General features: G+C 38.7%; 4 protein-coding genes and 1 non-coding gene across 6 annotated transcripts; 3 read left to right on the top strand and 2 right to left on the bottom strand.

Moving 5' to 3' along the window:
• Positions 1-7,677: 7,677 nt before the first annotated feature.
• On the top strand, positions 7,678-10,297 carry LOC116201673 (uncharacterized mitochondrial carrier C8C9.12c-like). Its single transcript, XM_031532980.1, has 2 exons — positions 7,678-8,655; positions 9,693-10,297. The coding sequence occupies exons 1-2, from the start codon at positions 7,870-7,872 to the stop codon at positions 9,897-9,899; spliced, it is 993 nt and encodes a 330-aa protein (XP_031388840.1). The 5' UTR covers positions 7,678-7,869; the 3' UTR covers positions 9,900-10,297.
• A 710-nt stretch (positions 10,298-11,007) lies between these two features.
• Positions 11,008-11,078, top strand: TRNAG-GCC. The gene has a single exon. It is a non-coding gene; the product is annotated as a tRNA-Gly (tRNA).
• A 30-nt stretch (positions 11,079-11,108) lies between these two features.
• Positions 11,109-12,072, top strand: LOC116201416 (bone sialoprotein 2). The gene is made up of 2 exons (XM_031532657.1): positions 11,109-11,301; positions 11,387-12,072. The coding sequence occupies exons 1-2, from the start codon at positions 11,262-11,264 to the stop codon at positions 11,893-11,895; spliced, it is 549 nt and encodes a 182-aa protein (XP_031388517.1). The 5' UTR covers positions 11,109-11,261; the 3' UTR covers positions 11,896-12,072.
• Positions 12,041-15,428, bottom strand: LOC116201414 (malonyl CoA-acyl carrier protein transacylase). The gene is made up of 10 exons (XM_031532656.1): positions 14,997-15,428; positions 14,433-14,518; positions 14,106-14,172; positions 13,720-13,862; positions 13,293-13,341; positions 13,044-13,181; positions 12,867-12,947; positions 12,584-12,760; positions 12,387-12,473; positions 12,041-12,279 (listed from the first exon to the last, which is right to left on the bottom strand). Exons 1-10 carry the CDS (start codon positions 15,315-15,317, stop codon positions 12,217-12,219), a joined length of 1,212 nt encoding a protein of 403 aa, XP_031388516.1. The 5' UTR covers positions 15,318-15,428; the 3' UTR covers positions 12,041-12,216.
• A 1,135-nt stretch (positions 15,429-16,563) lies between these two features.
• Positions 16,564-19,783, bottom strand: LOC116201905 (shewanella-like protein phosphatase 1). 2 transcript variants are annotated; one of them, XM_031533359.1, is made up of 10 exons: positions 19,439-19,782; positions 18,850-18,950; positions 18,586-18,699; positions 18,287-18,499; positions 18,021-18,156; positions 17,733-17,908; positions 17,539-17,627; positions 17,328-17,397; positions 17,071-17,179; positions 16,564-16,947 (listed from the first exon to the last, which is right to left on the bottom strand). In XM_031533359.1, exons 1-9 carry the CDS (start codon positions 19,635-19,637, stop codon positions 17,093-17,095), a joined length of 1,185 nt encoding a protein of 394 aa, XP_031389219.1. In that variant the 5' UTR covers positions 19,638-19,782; the 3' UTR covers positions 16,564-16,947; positions 17,071-17,092. The 2 variants fall into 2 exon arrangements, with proteins under 2 accessions (XP_031389219.1, XP_031389220.1); XM_031533360.1 differs by lacking the exon at positions 16,564-16,947 and having other exon boundaries at positions 17,070-17,209; positions 19,439-19,783.
• Between the last annotated feature and the right edge of the window lie 1,620 nt (positions 19,784-21,403).

Raw genomic sequence — 21,403 nt, forward strand, 5'->3', positions numbered from 1 at the left:
CACGTATTATATATACTACTTGCCTTTTGCTTTAGCCGTTATTACGCGACGGCATTATACAATTCTGAAATGTTATTTATTTATCCATATTGTTATTTTATTAAGTTATGTAAAAGCCGCCTTTTCCATTCATAATCTTTCATTCTCGCAATCGGAGTTGCCCTAATATATATAATTTGGATTTTGGAGTTGGTTGTTGGCTATTATGGTCGTGGAGAAACAAGACATTGCTCGACACCCAATTTGCAGGCCTCGTGTATGGTCCTGATGTAGTTCTTTGCACAATTTTCATAGAGGGTTGAATGATGTGGAGTCTTTTCAAGCACAAAGGCAGCGTGTACCTTGTACAATCGGGTGAAGTCTGCTGGAGAAGGATTGGATCAAACTAAACATGGATGGAGTTTCGATTGGTAATTCGGATTGGCAGGTGCGGGGGTTTCCTTCGGAATGAATGTGGAAGATGGCTCTGTGGATTTGTGCACAATGTCGATTTCTCCATCTCTGTGGCAGCGGAGTTGTGGGCTGTGCGATCAGGTCAGGGCTTGAGCTGGCTTGGCATCAGGTTCAGGTCGATTGTTCCTCTCTTATCATCGAGCCAGCATGATGATATCAGCTGGAATGGTTCTCTTCTCCGCGATATTCGACAACTTTTGCTTCGACACACTTATCTGAAAGGGAACGCAGGTGCGGATTGGCTGTTGTTCATTGGTTGTATGATTGCCCTTCGTGACTGAGTCTCTTGCTTTTTGGCAATGTAATTGAGGTCTCCTCTCCATGACCCTTTTTTTGTCTTATTTAGTTTAATTTATCGTACTTAGGGTTTTGGCACCGTAATTCCTCCAAAAAAAATTACGTGAACAGCGTCAATGATTTTACAGTTTTTCCAGACAAATAGATGCATACCAAAGTTTTATTGTTAAGCAAAAAAAAATGCAATATTTCATTTTTTTCGTAGATATGCAATATTTCATTTTACTCAAACATGTTATTAATAACCTTTATCCGTGCAATGCACGGGTTTTTGATGTCTTATTCTATTCGAATTTGTATTAAAATAGTTTTAAAAGTCTAACACTATAACTGAGGTGTTTTTGCTTTGATATTGTCATTTTCCAATAACTTTTATAATAAATCAATAATTTAATAATACAAAATTAACGTATAAAAAAATTATGAGAAAAATATGATTAACCTCTTATCAGGTGATCATTTTTATGAAGGAATAATATTTAGACTTAAAAATGAAACATGTTTGCATAATTAAATCAAGTATCATGCAATAAATATTTTGTTTTAATTTTCAAATGGACATAATAAGAAATTATTGTCATATAGTACAAAAATATAAAAATGTGCAATAGATTTATTCATTGTTATAAAAATTAGATAATAAATAAACACAGACATGATAAAAGTTTTTGGAATGAGCTTCTTCTAATCGAGCTCTTAATATTCTGAGATGTCTTTTACATTTATCGAGTATCTTTTTCATTTTTATAAAAAAGATTAAATAATTACCATGTATCATTAACATGGACCAATTATAAATGATTCATGGGATACGACACCAATAAGAAACATGGTGAAATTCGTTTAACATAAGAAAGAATAGAAATGACACTCACCATGGAATTGAGGATTTATTTAGCTTCAATGGCACATCCATTTGATAACAGTTGAGGTGTGAAATATGAGAGCTCCATTTGATAATACTCAACTCCTGGTAAAATATACTAAATTGCTCGAATCAGTTCATTGGAATTAACATTTTAATTTTAGTTAAATGAATTTATATTGTATTTTATTGGTATTAGATTCAACGAAGGTTAGAAATTTATTTAGATTATTTGCATGTAGTAATATGTAACTAAAAACTATTTTGAAAAATTAAAATTTCACGATAATCGAAATGAACTCATCAAAATACGTGATATTCTTCAAGTTCAATGTACTGAATTCTCTATAAGTACTCGACTGAATTCATTTTCTGCATCGTCTTCCTATTCATTATGCTTTTCTCTACACCCTATACAATATCTTCACTTTTCATAAGTACTTATTTATATATATATATATATATATTACAAGAGTATGGTATTTCTATAAGTATATTGTTCGCTTTATATATCTATAGGGTACATATTTATTTATTGTCATTATGATTTTACTTACGTGACTGCTTTTTCATTATTTTTTTTATGTATATTCATTTATAAATCTTAAGTGTTAATTATCTATAAAAAAAAAGTTATCGCACAATGCGTGGTAACTAGTTATACTTAAATACAAATTCATCAAGGGATATTAATTGAATTAATAAACTTTGTTATATATATAAGATGGATAGATATAAATAAAATTATATTTTCCTATTTTTATTCAATTAAATTAGCTAGCTATATTTATTATTGTTTGCTATCACTGTTACTATATACTAGTTTTTTATCCCTTGTATGAACACGGTTAATCTATATAAACAATTTGATTTATTTTTTTATAGATATAAGTAAAGTTTACTTGAATAACAATAAATACTACTGAAAAAATGTTCTTCAATTAATGCAATTGAAAAATAAAAAACTTTAATTTTATGTATGAAGTTAAAATACTACTTAAAGATATATATCGCATATGTAAAATTGACTACTTTTTACAATAATCGTTGTTAATAAATGTAACGATTATAGTTAATTTTTTTAATAATAAATAATCTAATAAACAAATATTAAAATAGATATAGCATATTTTATGTTAAAAATAATTAGTTAATCATATGTATAAATTTTAAGGGGCAAATTATATAAATTTACTAGCAAATTAAAAATAAAAGTTATCATATGTAAATAAGGATTTTTTTTAGGTTACAAACAAGGTATGTGGGCCTAGTACAATGAACCAAAAATCCTAATAATTAATAAATGGACGTGGGTAGTTGCACCAAGTACCGAACGTGGAACCTATTGGTTATCAGGCAATAACGTGGGTCATTGCGCTACGCCATCTTTTGATTGTAATATTTTAAAAAAAAGTGCAAAATAAAAATTTATATATATTTAAATGTAATGTCGTCAATATATATTTGTATCATATTAACAATGTTCAACATGTGTTGAATAAAATACTAAGTTACCTATATGTAGGATTTCTAGAAAGAAATTAATACACGGGACTCTAAGTCTGAGAATGAGGTTCACATAATTTTTTTCTGATTACTTTAAAAATATATTAATTTCAAAAAAAGCATTTGCAAAATCAAATTTGTATACTTACATTTCATATATGTAGCGAATCTAAATAATGTTAATGATTAAATAAATATGCAATGTAAAGCAAATTAGCATTGAACTATTTAAAATTTCTTTAATATGTTATATTTGTAATTTAAAATATTTAATTAGTGTTGAAAATTTTCATTATACTTAAAATGTAAGTTTATTTTTAAAAATTATGTATAACTTTATTGAAACGAACTTATTCAACGCACGGAACATAACACTAGTAGATCATTACAACTCTATATAATTTCAAATTAAACAAACCATTAATTAGAACATAATGAAGACACTGGATAACTATTAATAACAATGTCTTAACAAAGGATAAAAAGGAAAAGGAAAAGGAAAAACTTTTAGGCTACGTTTGGTGAAAATAGCATTCCATTTCGGATCTATTTTGCATCCGGTTCTATTCTTGTGTTTGTTTGTATCCGGAATCGGAATAGTGATTTCGGATGGGGCATTCCATCCTTCATAAGTGGAGGTTTTTTTTTTACATTAATGTAATATTTAAAATCAAGGGTATATGTATCTTTGACTTTAAAACATGTCATAAGCGGGGGCCGCCTATTAATTTCTGGCGGTAAGAGTTGACCTCAATTTGTATTCCGCCGGATCTTAGCGGCCGATCAAGCCTCTTTTTCTATTCCGCCGGGTCCAGCGGCTGATCAGGCCCCTATTTATATTCCGTCGGGTCCAGCGGCCGATAAGACCCTATTTGTATTCCGCTGGGTCCAACGACCGATCTGGCCCATTTTGTAATCCGCCGGGTCCAGCGGTTCCATGGCTATATTCAAACCACAATCACAATCATGATCATTTGTAACCATACCATCTCACGTCATACATCATTATACCCCAGCATAATCCCAATCACATCACAATGGCAGCACATTACCATCACATATCTCATACACAACCAGTAAACACAATCGCACCGCGTTATCTCAAATTAAAGTGAAACATACAAGACAATACCTCTCAAATTCCATCACGGTACATAGCACGACCAATTCCTTAATCTAACTATCACAATATTCATCTTAACAATTTATATAATTAAAACGCATCATTTCACAAAGGACTAGAATATTCACATAACATACATACATATATATATATATATATCATTTCACAATGGAATAAGGTACTCACCTAACTCCAAAATATAGTCCATCGAATCAAGCCTTTCAAATGCCGGGATTCAGTCACCTCGGTCCCTAATCAAGTGTAAGCATAACAAAGACTAAATTATGCATACATGATACAATACAATATCAAACCACTTCGCACACCCGTTTACTGATTATCTATTTCTTTTTAGAATTAAATTACAAGCATAAATGTTAGATTATATACTAGCTAAGCGCATAAACATACATCAGTTCAACTCCCTAGTTCTTTCATTATGATAGCTATAATATAAGGCTTTCATAATTAACAAGTACTTTTACCTATCCCTTTTGGGTTACAATACAGAACATTTCATTTCATCCATTTCGGAATATCGACGTGCACTTATCAATCAATACATCTCCTTATTTACCTAAGCATTTACAATGGCTTACACATATCAACCACCTTGCTTACCTGGACTTTATCTTAAACTTATCAATCAATTTAACATATCCCAATCTTATGTAAGCACATGAGTAAGAACTCAGCCCAATATTCATTCACAATCTTATATAAAAACAATAATGGGAGTTTAGCCATGTTACTCATAACTCTTAACATGTTAAGACCTTAGGCAAACACACACGTACTAGTAAGCGCACCCTTCACTTCTCTAATCAAAACAGAATCTTTCTTCACAGTCATTAGAATCCATTGCATTCATGCCAAGTTCCATCACCACAGTAAGTGGAAGGTAATTAAAGCCAACCCCCAACCATCCACATATATATGTGTATATATATATATTGAGCAGAGATTCCCCGATCAGCACTATCATACCAGTATAAGCTCACCAATTCACAACCTATAAGCACACTCTTAAGGATGCAGATAATCGAATATTATGAAACCGACTTTACATGAAAGCTATAAATGCCTTGGTTATAGCTGAAACGAATTCAAACCAGCCAAAAAGAACATGAAACGAGTGATTAAGAACGCCAAGGCCCCGGAGAGCTAACTTACAGTCTAAACTTCTTAATTCGTGGGTATCTCAAACTGGAAACCAAACTGAAACGAAGAGGAAAATGGCTCAATCCGCACCTAACTCAGTGAATAAGAGTGTCTAGGGTTAGGAGAATCAACTTACTAATCATGAACTCCAAGTTTAGTCATTTTCCCTTTCAAAATTTGCTCGGCTCGATCATCTCCCCCGTGTTGTTTCTCTAGTCTGGTCCGTTCTGTTCATTGTCCCATGAACAGAGCCCCAGCTTGGCTTGAAGACTCCTCGAACCTATCCTTTAATTCTTCCTCTTCTCCCCCGAATTTACACAGCTCGGTCCTCTCTCTCTCTCTCTTTATCGTTCTCTGGCCCCCTCTCTCTCTCTCTCTGTCGTGCCCTGTTCTTCTGCTTCTCTAGTTCTCCTCGCCCAGAACGAACAGAGAATGAAAAGAATAACAAGAAAGAAACAATGCAATAAATGAGATGATGGTGGAAGTTTCAAAAGAAAAAGGATATGGCGGTGGAGTTATCTGGGGGTAATGGGGCCACGTGGGGCCCCTTTCACCCCTCTCCACTTTTTTTTTTTAAATCTGCAGCAACATATATATAAAATAGTATATATATACATGTATGAGCATACGTACTATTTGGCATAAAAAAATATTCGAATCTCACATATACACACTTATATAACATGTAAGTAAATGTATGTATATATATAAACTATTTGAAATTAAAAAAAATATCAGGTCTCACAAGCACTTACTGAAAAGAGAAATAGACCTATACATAGTATACATTCTATATAAATATATATGTCTGAGAATACCACTTATAAAGCAATTATTATTTACATAATATAATGTGTATATATATATATATATGTTTCTATGTATATATGCGAAACTATCTAGTTTCACAAGTTTTTAGCTAGAACACTAATTGCAACACGTCCTCTACGACAACTTCTACCCCTCTGGCTATCCTGACTTCTAATGACCCACCTTCTCCTTCGACCTCACCAGAGGGTAGTAGCCAATGAGTAGAAGCAGCTACTATTCTTCTGAAGGAGAAAGAGAAAGCACGAAGAGATAAAGAGACAGTGATACAAGATGAGAGAGGTTGATGTGGCATAGCGTCATGATGGCAGCGACATCATGGTGGTGTTTCGGTCCTTCCCTGATGATCGTGATGGCATCGCCAATTGCCACACTCATGCCCATGTGTTATGACCACATTCTTTTCACGAAGAGATGGTTGCAGATGATATGGTTGTTTTATGTTTTCCTTCTTTTTATGTAATTCAAAATTTTATTTTTAATTTTTAATTTTAAAGAAGAATTTTCTATTAAAAAAAGGTACAGAAGGACAAAATTGACAATAATGAGTTTGTTACTATTAACGGAGTTAGTTTCGTAAGGACCATTTTGATGTTATTATGTGTCAATTAAGGACTATTCTGTACGGATGACAAAATTGATGTTATTAAGGACTAATTTGATGTTAAGATGGACCAATTTAAAGTTATAAGAGTGCATTTGGTAATTTACCGGTAAAGTAGTTATGTACATTCCCACCCCATGGAAATCTACATTGCCACTCACGTGGGAATATAAATATGGGAATCTGGATTACCACTACTTAACAAAACGTGGGAATTCGGCGGGTTCCAAGGAAAATAATTCGTATTCTTGAGAATGTGGATAGATTCTCACGTACCAAACGCACTCTAAGGGACAAATTTGATGTTGTAAGAGACCAATTCAAGGGACCCGATTGATGCAAATTGACTATTTTAGGGACCAATTTGCTAGTTTATTCTTAGTAAAGGAGCAATAATCAATGCTCTTGGTAAAACAAGAATTTGATTATCAGTAAAGAAATAATGAGATATTGGAGATGGTAATGAGAAGATAGAGGAAAAAAGGAAAAGAAAATGTCATGAGAAGTTGAAGAGGGAGAGGGAGAGGGAGAGAAAGGTTTAATGTAAAAGAGAAAGAAGAGAGGATATAGGAGATGGTGATTGAGGAAAGAATTTGAAATCACCAAGTTATTCCTCAATTTAAGAATCACTAATTTCTTTGAAGTATTTTCACAATGAATAATTTCGGAATAAGAATATTTTTTTTAGTAGAATAATAGTACATATATATATATATATATATATTGGGAATCAATCCAGCAAATTTGTCCCGTTTAGCCAAAGAGAGCAACTAACAAAAAGGTTACCAGCGACATTTCTACCGAAAGTTTCTGTTACCACAAAAAGGTTTTCTGTTTATTTTATTCTTTTTCGAATTTCATTTTGATTTGGTACTTTCCTATTTTGCAGGAAGTATTCCAAGACTTTTAAATAAAAGCATTTTCCTTTTATTATTATTATTATTATTACGGGCAAAGGGGCGGTGGCACTGCCGGATCCATCCGAGTTCATATCCCGCACGACTCGGAGTGATTGATTGATTGATTGGATCGATGGCTACTACGACTGATGCCTCCCCCAAGTTCCAGAGCCCCGATTTCCGTCCCCTGTCCTCCGAGCAACCCAATCTCCGTCCTGACATCCACGCCGCCTCCGACCTCGATGGCCTCCCTTTCTGGCAGTACATGGTCGCCGGTTCCATCGCCGGCTCCGTCGAACACATGGCCATGTTCCCCGTCGACACCGTCAAGACTCGCATGCAGGCCATCGGCTCCTGCCCCATCAAGTCGGTCACCGTCGCCCACGCCCTCCGCTCCATCCTCAAGTCCGACGGCCCCAGCGCCCTGTACCGCGGCATCGGGGCCATGGGCCTCGGAGCTGGCCCTGCCCACGCCGTCTATTTCTCCTTCTACGAGATCTGCAAGCGGTCCTTCTCCGGTGGCAACCCCAACAACTCCGCCGCGCACGCCGCCTCCGGCGTCTGCGCCACCGTTGCCAGCGACGCCGTGCTCACGCCCATGGACATGGTCAAGCAGAGGCTCCAACTCGGGAACAGCCCGTACCGGGGAGTCTCCGACTGCGTCAGGAGGGTTTTCAGGGAGGAGGGGCTCAGGGCCTTCTTCGCGTCGTACAAGACGACGGTGGTCATGAACGCGCCCTTCACGGCTGTGCACTTTGCCACCTACGAGGCGGCCAAGAGGGGATTGATGGAGCTCTCCCCGGAGAGCGCAAGTGATGAGCGGTGGTTTGTCCATGCCACCGCCGGGGCAGCTGCTGGGGCATCAGCAGCTGCAGTAACGACGCCCCTAGATGTGGTGAAAACTCAGTTGCAGTGCCAGGTAAAGTTCCATACTTTTTTTTTTTTTGTTTATTTATTTCTTAAGTATTAAGTAATCTTCAGATTGTTCTTAATCGATTATCCAAGCTATTCATGTCCTTGTTTGTTGTTGTCTAATTTATACGTCTTCGGGTTATTTGGGAGGGTGGACTGTAGGTAGCAATTACGTACCAACCAACCATAGATAGTCACAAGCTCCACAAAAAAGTAGTAAGCTTGCTCGGCAGTCTCTCTTTCAGTTTTAAGATTTCTTGGAGCAAGGGCTTCATTTGATTCCTAGTCTTTCTTTTTGATTGGAATGGACTTTCTTCTTCCATGTCGAAGGTCAGCCTTCTGTTATTTAGATTATTTGAGTAGAAATATGCTCTTGTTCTGCTATTTATGTAGGTCCTAGTGATTTAATTTGTCCTTCTCAAACATTTGCACGAACCGCAGCTCTACGGTATTAATGGTTCACTATGATATTTTTTGCTGTCTATGTTTCTTTGTGGTCAAAAAGTAACTGCTCTAGTTATTTCATGCTTGGAAAGGTAGTTAGCTTTTTCTCTCAGATTAGCTGTGGGTAACACGAACATGTAGATCCCAAAAAATGTGTTTTGAGTTCCCTTGATAGATCGTTCGTTTATCGGCCCAAAAGGGAACTGCATTTTGATTGTTAGAGAGAGGATCAGTAAAAAAGTTATTATCTGAGACCATTAAATTCCAAATGCGAAAAGCATCTTCCTTTATCCTTGTGATAGGAAACAATCTCTGCGTAGCATGTCTTGTACCAGAAGACTATTCAGCTAAAAATGTACCAGAAGACTATTGAGTCCGTCCCGTGCTATTGGTTAAGATGCTCTGTTTGTTTCGAGTGATGGAAGTGGGACCTGATCCCTGAAATGTCTGTTTGCTCATTTTGCATTCTGCTTTTAGAGGCAACTCGAGTTAAAAATTAATGCGTCTATCTTAGTGGCAATGGGGTAGTTATAGGATTTTGGGTCTGCCCTCTGTTCTCCGCTTCATTACTTCAGCCTTTCAAACTCCATTGTGCTCCAGGGAGTATGTGGGTGCGACCGGTTTAAGACGGGCTCGATAGGGGATGTTTTCCGGACGATAGTGGAGAAGGATGGCTACAGGGGGCTCATGAGAGGGTGGATCCCAAGGATGCTCTTCCATGCACCCGCTGCTGCAATCAGCTGGTCTACGTACGAAGCCTCGAAGGCCTTCTTACAACAGTTCAATGAGAGTGATGGCCATACCTGAAAGAACAACCCTGAATTGTACCATAGAGATACTTTGTTGGATTGATTTGAGGATTGTCAGTTTCACGCCGAGGATGACTGGCGCAAGATAGGGGAGCAAATTAAGATGCTGCTTCTGGGTTCATGAGCAGAAACAGATGACAATCTCTACTTATCGTGATCCGGTGTTATCCGTGATTAATTTTTTGTAGCCTTTGTTTTCATTTTCCTTTTAGGTCATATAGATAATCATGTTGCAACTTTAATTGCTTAGCCTATTGGTTCTTTTTTTATTTAACCTTTCAAAAGAGGATTAGATTATGTAGAGGTATTTATGATGTAATACATCAGAGCAAACCAGAGATTTTGATGCGATATCAGGTGAATAAAGGCAGTGTGAGGAGAAAATTTTAAATGGTCCTTAAGAAACAATAAAAGTGTTTTAATTAAAAATATTTGTCACTATTAATCGAGTGATTAACACTCAATATTTTATTTATTGTAATTTAATTGACGTTTCTTCATGTCGCGTGGTTAGGTGAGATCATCCTGCGTGGTTAGGTACGATCATCGAAGAATGTCTCAGCAATTGGTTTATGCACTGCGTGGTTAGGTAAGACTTTTGTTAGCTGCAGTTCACCAAAAGCAGCACTGTATTGTATGTATGATAGCTTCCGGCTTCAGAAGTCAGAAGGCAAAATTTTCTCTTCCCCTTTTGTTTCATATTTGACGTGCACCATTTATGTTGCGTTTGATTTTAAAGTAAGATTTTAAAATTAAATTTTGATTTTGAAAAAGAGTGATCTAAATAGTTATATATGTGATCCACCCTTTGACTTTGTATTAGTTATTTTATTTTGTTATAGGTAGAATTAAGTTAAAATATGATTTACTTTGGAATCAAACAAGCCATTAGTATTTGGAAGTTCCAATGGACTTGATTAATCTAAGATTAAACCAGGTCGGTTGATCAAAGAGTAAAAGTTTCTTCATTAAGAATATTTGAAGATTTTATTTAATGAGAATCAGCGTTGAAGTACTTAAATCAATATATATTGGTTTCATATTTTGTTTCAGTTCATTACACGCCGCGATTATAAGGGCTAGTGGGACGCTAGGGGCACGGTTAGGCACCAGTGGTCTAGTGGTAGAATAGTACCCTGCCACGGTACAGACCCGGGTTCGATTCCCGGCTGGTGCATATAAATGTAGACATATTTTTTTCTTTTTCCATCCATGGCTCTCTCTGTGTCTTCCAAGTTCTTCGCGATCTTTCACTACCCTACGATGGATTTACGGTTCATAAATCAAATCAAATCAAATCAAATAAATCCTTCATCTCTCTCTCTCTGGCTCTGGGTGCTGAGCCTGCAAAGTGAAAGCCATGAACGCTGTGCCATTTTCTTCAGCTGATTGCTCCGAAGGTCAGTCCATTTCCCAGTTTCTCTCTCAGTTATTCTTTCAGATCTCTTCTCTTCTTTAATTTATACGTCGGTGCGAACATCACAGAAATGAATGGCCATGGAAGTGACGCCGATTCGAATCCCGACGAGACCCCTGACTACTACCAGCCCATCTCCTCCTCCGGCGACGACGACTCCAGCTCCGACTCTGATCCCATCGATCACCAGCAAAACTCCCCCTCTAACCTTCGTCATCTCCCTCTACCTCTCCCCAATGGCTACCTCGGAGACAACGGAATTGCATCTCTCAGCTTACAGGATGCTGCCGACCACAAAAGCAGCGAAGAGGAGGACGACGACGACGGTGATGCCGGGGAGGAACAGGAAGAAGAGAGAGCGAGAGAAGCTTCTAATTCGGCCATGCTGAAAGCTTTCAGGGAAGACGAGAGCAGGAGGAATGCACCGTTGAGGTCCGAGGACGCAGTGAGAGTGATGGAGGCGATGCGTGGAGTATCCTTCGGGGGATCGGCTCCTGATTGGGCTCAGAGGGTGCCTGAGGATCAGTGGATCGAGCAGCTCAGGAGGCTCAGGCGACCGCCCCGAAGCACAGATTGATTGTACTTGATGCACATTAAATCCGTCACGCAATCTTTTAACATTGGTTTTTCAGTTGGACTGGCCCCGTGAATTCCAAGGCTTTCTTATGTTCAAACTGAGAGCGAGAGAGAGAGAGAGAGAGAGAGAGAGAAGAGATTCAGTCTTCGAGCAAAATATGTTAATCTTTTTGCATTATTGGGATACAATCGTACAAAATCTCTCTTCTAATGATAAATAGAAAAGAAAAGCCGATCCGGCATGATCCTTCCAGCACTTCATCGAGATGGTACAAACGGTCTAAAAAAGTTAAGCTCGCAACCGGGGGAGCAGCTCCGCTCCTCAAGCGCCGATGTTCTCAATGTCGGAACTCTTGTCCATTCTCTTGACAATACCAGCTATAACCTGACGAACGTGCAATGAAAACAACCATTCAGACGGGAAAAAAAAAATCTCAAGTAACCAAAGACATGTAAAATCATCATCACTCAGATTCGGTACTGTATCATTACCTTCCCAGGTCCCAATTCGTAGCCCTTCTTGAGCCCCTTGGTCAGGAGAGTCTTAATGGTTGTTTCCCACTGAACAGGGGATGTCACCTGTCATAAAAAGTTAAAATGGCCAAACAAGGATATCCCATTAATCAACATTGCCCAGCCGCCCAGTCAGGCAGATCGGATTGTTTCAATTTCCTTTCTGAGCTGCTTACCTGACGAGCAAGTATCTTCTTAATAGTATCGGGATCAGCATGTGGGCTTGCATCTACATTTGATATAACAGGGATTCTGGGAGTCCGGATCTCAGTTAAATTCAATGCTGTCTCCAATCTCGAGACAGCTGGTTCCATGAAGCTAGTGTGGAAAGCACCAGCAACAGCTAGACGAACCTGATAGTTTCCACAAATAAAAATCATGTTTTCTGAATCTTCGTGTTACCATGTTTGGGTAAAAAGAAAGAATAACAAGACTTTCAAAGCATAAGAAGAAATATACCGTCATTCGAGCCTTGAAAGACTTAGCTTTAGCTTCTACTGCCTCTACTCCTTTAACTCCCCCAGAGACTGCATAATTTCCCTGTTAAGAGTCGAAATACGAGTTTCAGGGAGGAAGTAAAGTCAAGGAAACAAGAAAGCCAAGTATCTTTAAATGAATCAGATGAGAATACCATACCGGACAAAGGTAATTTGCGATCTGAACTTTGTTGGCTTCATCAACTTCTGCATTGGCTGCATCACACAGCTGTTGCACCTTATCCGAATCAAGTCCAATGACACTGACCATGGCACTTTTAGCTGCATCTGCAGCTTCCTGACATACAGCATTGACATTTAAGTGTCACCCCCTGAGGTTTACAGGCATAACACCAGCGATTTATATGACTTAAAAGGCTAAAAGCTAAGATGATGGATTGAATCTTACCTGCATTGCTTCTCCTCTTAGTTTGACCAGCTTAAGCCCATCTTCGAAGCTGATATGAGAAAGACCAAGATTAAGGAAACTGAATACTGATAAATACTCTTTCTCTGTTGTTGTGATGAAAGGTCAAGGCTAAACCATCAAAAGCGGCATCAGTCACTGTTGACAGTAGCCAAAGTTATCTAGTAGATATCAATAAAAGAAATGCCCCTTTAGTAAACAAAGCCCAAAATGTTCCAGATACTATTAACCAATGTGATTACAACACGCTGTACTCGGAGAAGTTTTGGTAATCTGCTTCAGTCATATCATGTTAGTTTGCATCTCCAAGTATCTAATGAGACTAGCCACGATCAAGTTATTCTCACCTAATTGAGCTAAGAAATTGAAATTTTCCAATATTAAGAGGCTTGGGATGAAACATGCTCACCTGAAAGCTCCAGCAAATGCTAAAGCAGTATATTCACCCAAGCTCAGACCGCACGTGACATCAACAGAATCAATTATTTGTTGACCTCCATCACGAGCACGGAGTACTTCTACAGCAGCCAGGCTAGTTACATAGATAGCTGGCTGCAAGATAAAAGATTATTGCTAAAACAATATCACTTTATTCTGCATTAACAATGGGATGCTCCATTACACCACATTCGTTTTCATGATTCGACATAGCATGGATTTAAATTTGGCAACATTCTTTAATCACCGACCATCCATCTAATTAGAAGTTAGAATCAAGTTTCTGAAGAGAGAGCTAATACCAGTAATGAGAAAGATAATCTCTAGTTCAATTATTTTGACAGAAAAGGCAATCACCTGACTTATGACAGTTGAATCGAGCTTTTCTTTTGGCCCACCAATACAAACGTCTAGAAGATCAAAGCTGCACAAAAAGAAGGGCAATGACGCTCAGCCCGGAATAATACATAGTGCAATATACTAATTCCAGCTTTTTTTTTTCTATAATAAAATCTAGTTGTGTCAGTCTGGCACAGACCTCGCTAATTACAGAAGTATCCGTTGCTTCTCAAATCAATCACAAACAAATAAGCCGTAGGAGAACAAGTTGATTCTTAGATGAGAGAATCAGTAAAATCATGTGGCTCACTATAAAGTTATAAGCGACAGAAAAAGGAGCAGTACCCTAGTATATCATTTGCCTTTCTGTACAGTTCGGCAGCAGCTGGCACATCTTGTGCATCCTTTCCCATTCCGACAGCTTGTGCACCCTACATGATTCCATTAACAAACGAAAGCAATAGGAATCAGGTTCCACGCCTCGAAGGTTAGGAAGCACCATTAATCAATGTATAATAAAATCACAAGCCCAAATACATAAGATTCCAAATACATAAGATTTGGTGAATTTTGTCTTTTTTCCTGCTCAAACCAATCCCTTTATTATACGTATCTTAAACTTGAGCTGATTCGGTTTTTTTATAAGATGGGCAATGCTGATCCGCAATGAAACACCCAAGAAGCGATATGGTAGTGGCGGGGTAGCATTACGGATAAATTATGAAGGACAGCGGAGTACGTCATGGTTATTATACTCCTCAGTTCAGATAGTACCATAAGGATATAGATTTCAAAATGATGGCAGCTAGGATAAAGCATACACGATACGAACGGAAATGGGAAGAGGAGGATCAGGGAAGCTCGGATGGGAGGTAATTCGGGGGGGAAGGGGAGAAGCAGCGAGCTAACCTGACCGGGAAAGAGGAAAGCGCAGCTGGGCTTGTAATCCAAGAAGAGTGCATCATCAGCGGCCTGCTGAGATCCAACAGAGACGCTCATGGAAACCCTAGATCTCTCGAGGTTCCTGAGGCCGAGGCTGCGGGCTCTCCGAAGTCCATTGGCGGGAGAACCGAGGTGGCGGTTGGATAGGGGGAGAGAGAGTTGGGATTGGGAGAGAGCGAGTGAAGAACTCATCCTGGAGACGGAGTGTAGGGAGAGTGAAGGGGTGCGAAAGATGAGAGAGTGAGGATGGAGATGGAGATGGTGATGGTGATGAAGAAGAGCTTCCATGGAAATAGGGGAGGGGCTGTGTGAAGAGCCAAGAGGAGTTGGGCGGGGTCGATCAGCGGAGTTTACGAAAAGGGGAGGCTCAGCTTAGCTGCCTGAAATGAATTGAAACGGTTGGGGATTTGGCTTGAAAACATCTACAAAACACAAAACAAACAAACACCATTGTCTTTTCACCCTTTTTTTTTTTTTTTGATAAATTACACTAATGGTTCTAAAATTTTACAAATGTTTCATAAATCTTTTTCTATTTGATGGTACAAAATATTTCAAAGTTGTTTCATTATAGTACAAACCGTCATTTTGCCATTGACGCCATCAAGTCGACACTGATGGTGCAAAATCGATTTTTGTGGGACGTTATATGATGGTGCAAAATGTTTTGAAGTTATAACTTAATAATACAAAATATTTTACGTAAGTTACATGATGGTGTAAAATTTACAGATTTTGTAAGGGACGGCTTGACGGTGTCAATAGCGAGATGACAGTTTGTACTATACTGAAACAATTTTGAAACATTTTATACCATCAAGTAACAAAATTTTTTTGTACCATATTGAAACATTTGTAAAACGTTTTGGACTACTAGTGCAATTTACTCTTTTTTTAATATATATATATATATATATATGTATATATGTACAGATAGATACATACATTATTGATTAAGGAAAAAAAACACACACACACATATCTTGCAAAATTTAGCACTCTTCACTCTCATTGGGATAATTCATCTTCAGGGCAGTCAAAGTAGCCATGCTTATTGTCCCCTTTTTGAATGCCGAAACTCGGTGGTTATTATTGTTTCATAATCCCGTGCCGGAATGAATCTAGTCACCATCCGTTTCAACTCTTTAGTTACTTTTAACATTGGACATTTTGTCTTGACATTGATTTGATTTTTTTTTAGATGGACATTTTGTCTTGACATATACTCCTCTTAGCAGCTCCTCTCCTCTTATACCTTTGTTAGACTTACGAAAGATAGCAGCCATTTCAACGGCTGCGAAAAAGAGTCGAGTATGATTAATAGACTTCTTTTGTCTCTTCATACTGGAAGCCTCTCATAGACTCCTTGGTCCTCGGATTTGATCACTGACTGCATCTCATCTCCATGTCTCCGACTAACAAGCTTCCTACTCGGTTCCATCAGAGGTTATACAGGACTTTGCTTCCCTCCCTCGATTAGCAGCACCAATGTGCATTTACTTGGAAGGACAATTGGGAGATATTGAGAACAGACTTGGAAACATGAACCGTTCATAGACCTTGTTTCATTACTCTGTGCAATTCAGTATACAGTGACCGAAACTATCAACATGAACACAATTCAACTGGCATGCCTTCTGTTCCTTCCCCATTCAAGCGTCTTCAATTCGAGCATAACCGGAAAAAAGAAAATGTTTTTATTGGAATTCTCCAAGACAAAAAGAAAAGAAGCAGAACATCTCACTCAGCTTCTCTTCCTTCCCATCCTGTGCAAAATCATCCTGTAGAGATTTGCAACCATATGCAACTGCAGCCATCTTAAGAGCTCCTTTGCTTTGATTTGTAAAAATATGTTCTAAACATGTAAATGTCTTGGGACTAATGGACAAATGAACGCAGTCGTGACCAACTGTATTTCCTGTATAAACGGAAGAAACCTTGGGGTGGTTAGAATATTCACTCGCTTATAGAGGCAGGATAAATACGGTGTATATTATTATTATTATTAAAAAAACAAAAGGCCCTCTGCCCACAAACATACCTTTACACACAACTGCTGGTCGCTACGTATAATCAACAACTTGAAGTTCACTTGCCGTGTCCAGTCCACTCCTTATAACTCTCGCTTTACCATCTACAATTTCCAGAACCTAGGAGGAGACATAAGGTTACTGCCAGCTCTGTTTGTAAACCAGTAACCTATATCAATGTATGCACCATTTTTTATGGATATATATATTCAACTTAGATTGGATTCCAGATAGTTTGGCTCTTAATCTCAACTGAAACTCGTGTTACCTCTGGTCTTGAATTCAATACGCCTCTGGACATCCCTACATCAATCCTCCATATGCTACAGTTGTACTTGCTGCATTTCAGAAGCCATGTTCAAAAGTCGCAAAAACAGGAGCACAGATAAGTAATTTGAAGGGCTAATTTGTTCAGGATTCATAAAGAGTCATTTCAAATTCAGGATTTTGTGTTGGTGATGATTGTCGTTGCAGCTTACCAGTTTACTCCTGCAGGTTGAGGAGTATGACCGACTACCATTGCCTTAGCACCCAGAGCTTCCAAGGTCTCTTCAAGAATAGATTGTATCTGAGAAGCCAACCAATTTTAAGCCACCATTAGTTGTGTGTTAGGACTTAGGAAGATAATATGAACGGGAAATTCTACAGAAGAAAGCGCTTTAAATATGCTTGCCCGCTTTATCTGGTAATCTTCCAAGTCTGAAAGATCCCTCGAGTACAGGCGGTTCCAAACGATGCTATCGTATCCTCGAGTGGCTATGAAAGGAATCTGAGGATTTTGATCTTCCTCAGTCAGACCCCTCATCCACTGTGACACTTCCCAGTTCAATCTCTTGATCCCATATTCAACTGCAGAGATATGAACATTCCTATCAGGCATTTCAGCAGTGGTGAGGGACCATATAAGAAAACAGTGCTGCTGTACTGAGCCAAATGAAGATGATGGTAGAGAGTTTTCCACCGTGATGAGGAAGAAGTCCACCATGACAAAAGACCCAATCATTGACCTTGAGAACAACTGGATGCCGGGACAGTTCACATGCCAAGGGACCACCTGGTCTGAATAGGACTGATCTAGCAATCACCCCCTTTTGCCTCTGTCCTAAATTTTACTAACGTAATCAGGAATCTCCACATAACCATATAAATCAAAAGAGGGAAAAAGAAGAACAATGCAATAACCACCTCTTCTGAAAGTTAGCTAAATTCGGGAAAAGTCCATAGTACCTTCACTAGATTCCATGGGCCCCAATAGCTCTGAGGCAGATTCTGGTACTTCTTCCGCTGTTCAGAGGTAGCGATCCAACCGACAAAGGCTTGTTCCCACTCGTACCGGTTATCCTCCAAGTAATCCAGAAAATCTAGACACTCGTCGAATGCCCCTGAATCAACATATCTGAAATCCCCTTCCACATTCATCGTCTCGTGATTCCCATTGACCTGAACCAAACCAACATGATCTGATTGAAAATAATACAATGGCTAATAGAATTTACAAGCTCAATTAGAATTTAACATAGCAAAACCTGAAAAACTGCGCCGCCTTCGGCTTTGGCCTGCATATCTAATGACCGCAGCAAGGACAGAATAGCTATCTCATCCTCTCCTCGATCAAGTATATCTCCCAACTGAATTAAAACCTAAATAACCAGGGGAAAATGGGTTGATTCATGTATCTGGGACTATAATCGAACAGTCTACGGCAGTGCAGAAAGCTTATGTAGATAATAACTGGGCACCAGGTGGAGAAGCTAGTTCTCTAGGAAAATGCAGTAAACAACCAACAATACCGTTTCTTTACCGAGCCATGCATCTTGGCCATCAGAGCTTAGCAGACCAGCCATCTGAAGCGCTCGTCTCGCTTGGTCAAGGTCCCCATGCAGATCTCCAACTACAAAAAAAAAAAAAAAAAAGACGACAAAGTGAAAGGAGTTAACGGGCAATGCCATCCAGGAGTATAATGGAAGAGGGCAATGCTTCGCCCTTTCCACCGCATAGATACTCCACAGCCCCCCAAAGATGGCTGCTGTTGGACAAACAGGCAACGCATGAATTTTGACTCCTGATCTTTTCTTTCGTTATTGCTAAGGGAGCTTGATTGATTGAGTTGCTAAATATATCGGCTATCAGCCTTAGTCCATAGCATCAGGAACAATATACATACATACATATATATATATATATATAGGTTTTAGGGTTTGATTCCATTGAGTTGAGCTACCCAAATCTTTATTTCCTCAGCCAAAGAGTTAACAGGACAACAGTGAACTAATACACACTGTGGGTGGAGGCTCAGCCCTCTAAACAACATTGAAGAAAACAATGAACAGAACAGAACAGAACCCGACATAAAGAAACGTGAGTAGAAGGAAACTGAACCAGCGACAATGCGGCGATCAGGGGCCGAGACGAAGGTGGGAGGATTGCCAGTCACAACTATGGGCTTCAAGCCCCCAATTGCTCTGCTGATTGTGCTATCAACCAAAGAAGAAGAAGAAGAAGAAGTTTCAAGAAGCTTGCGGGGATGGTGGAAAGAAGGCTGCGGTGCAGGCAACAAATTCAGGCAGAGGGAAGCCATGGAATGGCTCTCAAGCTCTGCATAACAATAACAATCATAATAATAATAATAATACACATATCATCCTCGAAGTGAAGAAGAAGAAGAAGAGGACATTTTCTGAGGCAGACACTTCGTTTTATTTTGCCCGAGCAAAGTTTCTCAGCCAAGCATATTTCTTCCCTCCCTCACTTCTCCTTTTTCTTTATTTATTTATTTATTTATTATTATTTTGCTTTGTTTTGGGGTTTGTATTTATTTATTTAGAGTAAAAAGGTAATTTCATCCTGATTTTCGCAAGTTGTATCAATTTCGTTCCCGATTTTGCACTTGTGCATCAATTTCGTCATCAACTTTACACGGTTACATTAATTTAATCCCTAACTTTACACAATTACATTAATTTAGTCTATGACTTTCGCAACACTAGTCCTTGAGTTTTGGTGTTACATCAAATCGATCATCGGCTACATCAATCTAGTCCCAGTGATTAAGGGACATACGACGTTACTGCTCCGTTAATTTGTTTAGGGATTGAATTGATGTAATGACTGAGCAAATTGATGTAACCCCAAAATTAAATGATGTTCGTTACATCAATTCAGGCATTCTCTTTCCTCTATGTTCACTATTCATTGTCTTCTTCCTCCCTCTCCACTGTTCATTGTCCCCAAACCCGTCCTCCCCTTCGACCCGACGAGATCCGCCCCGACCTTGCCCTCTCTTTCGACCACCCTTAACCCCCATCGAGGCCGCCCTCGTCCCCGACAAAGATGTCGTAGAAGGAGATCTCCCAGTAGATGGACTTCTCAAGGATGTTCGGGGGGATGTTGAGAGGACCCATAACGGGAATTCATGAATTTTTACTGGGAACCAAAGAATTAGAGGACAGAGCAATTGGAATTTGATGGATTGAAGGTCGAAATCGCAATGGAAGACATTGACAATGATCAGAGCATGTCAATCGAGCCTCCCGAAGTTGTTGGGTGTCACAAGCACGAACAACACTGGACAGACTATTGGGCCAATTTCGGGAGAGCATTTCTATCTCCACAAGACTCGGATTTCTGTATTCTAGGTGTCTGTGGAAACCTCAAACAACAGGCTACAATTTAGAATCAAACGGAAGTGAAAAATATGGAGAAAATAGGTCGAAAAAACTAGCTTGAATCCTCTATTTATTATGTCCGCAGCCAACTTTAGAATGCGATATTTTTCAAACGACTCAACCAAATTCGATTCTATAAGATCCTATAGCATCCTACTGATCTAAGCAATGAAATTATACAATAATATTGGTCAAATAACATAATTACAATGATATGCCAATAACGAGCCTTCAAACTTTCTCTCTCTAGAACCTAATGAGCTACATCTCAGCTTTCGGAGTTGAGGGTCACCCCGTTGCCCACCGCCCCAAAATCAATTAGATTGAAGGCAGTCGTCCTCAGCCTCGAGAATGGCCGGGCCCCAACACGTGAGATTTGTGCCGAAAAAGAAGAATGAGAAGGAGTGGAGGAAGAAAAAGAGTAAACATAGACATATGGGTTAAAAAAAGTCAGGTACTAATTTGATGTAGAACGATGACCAAATTGATGTAACAATTTGCACCATGTAACACCGTAAGCATTAATACTTAATGGCATGGACCAAATTGATGTGACATGGGGACCAAACTGATGTCGCATTGGGACTTGATCGATGCAACCACCCTATAGAATGACCAAATTGATGCAACTGTAACACTAACTGATGTAACTGCAAAAAGTCAGGGACTAAATTAATGT

The sequence above is a fragment of the Punica granatum genome, chromosome 3 (genome assembly GCF_007655135.1).
Source record: "Punica granatum isolate Tunisia-2019 chromosome 3, ASM765513v2, whole genome shotgun sequence".
Lineage (NCBI taxonomy): Eukaryota > Viridiplantae > Streptophyta > Magnoliopsida > Myrtales > Lythraceae > Punica > Punica granatum.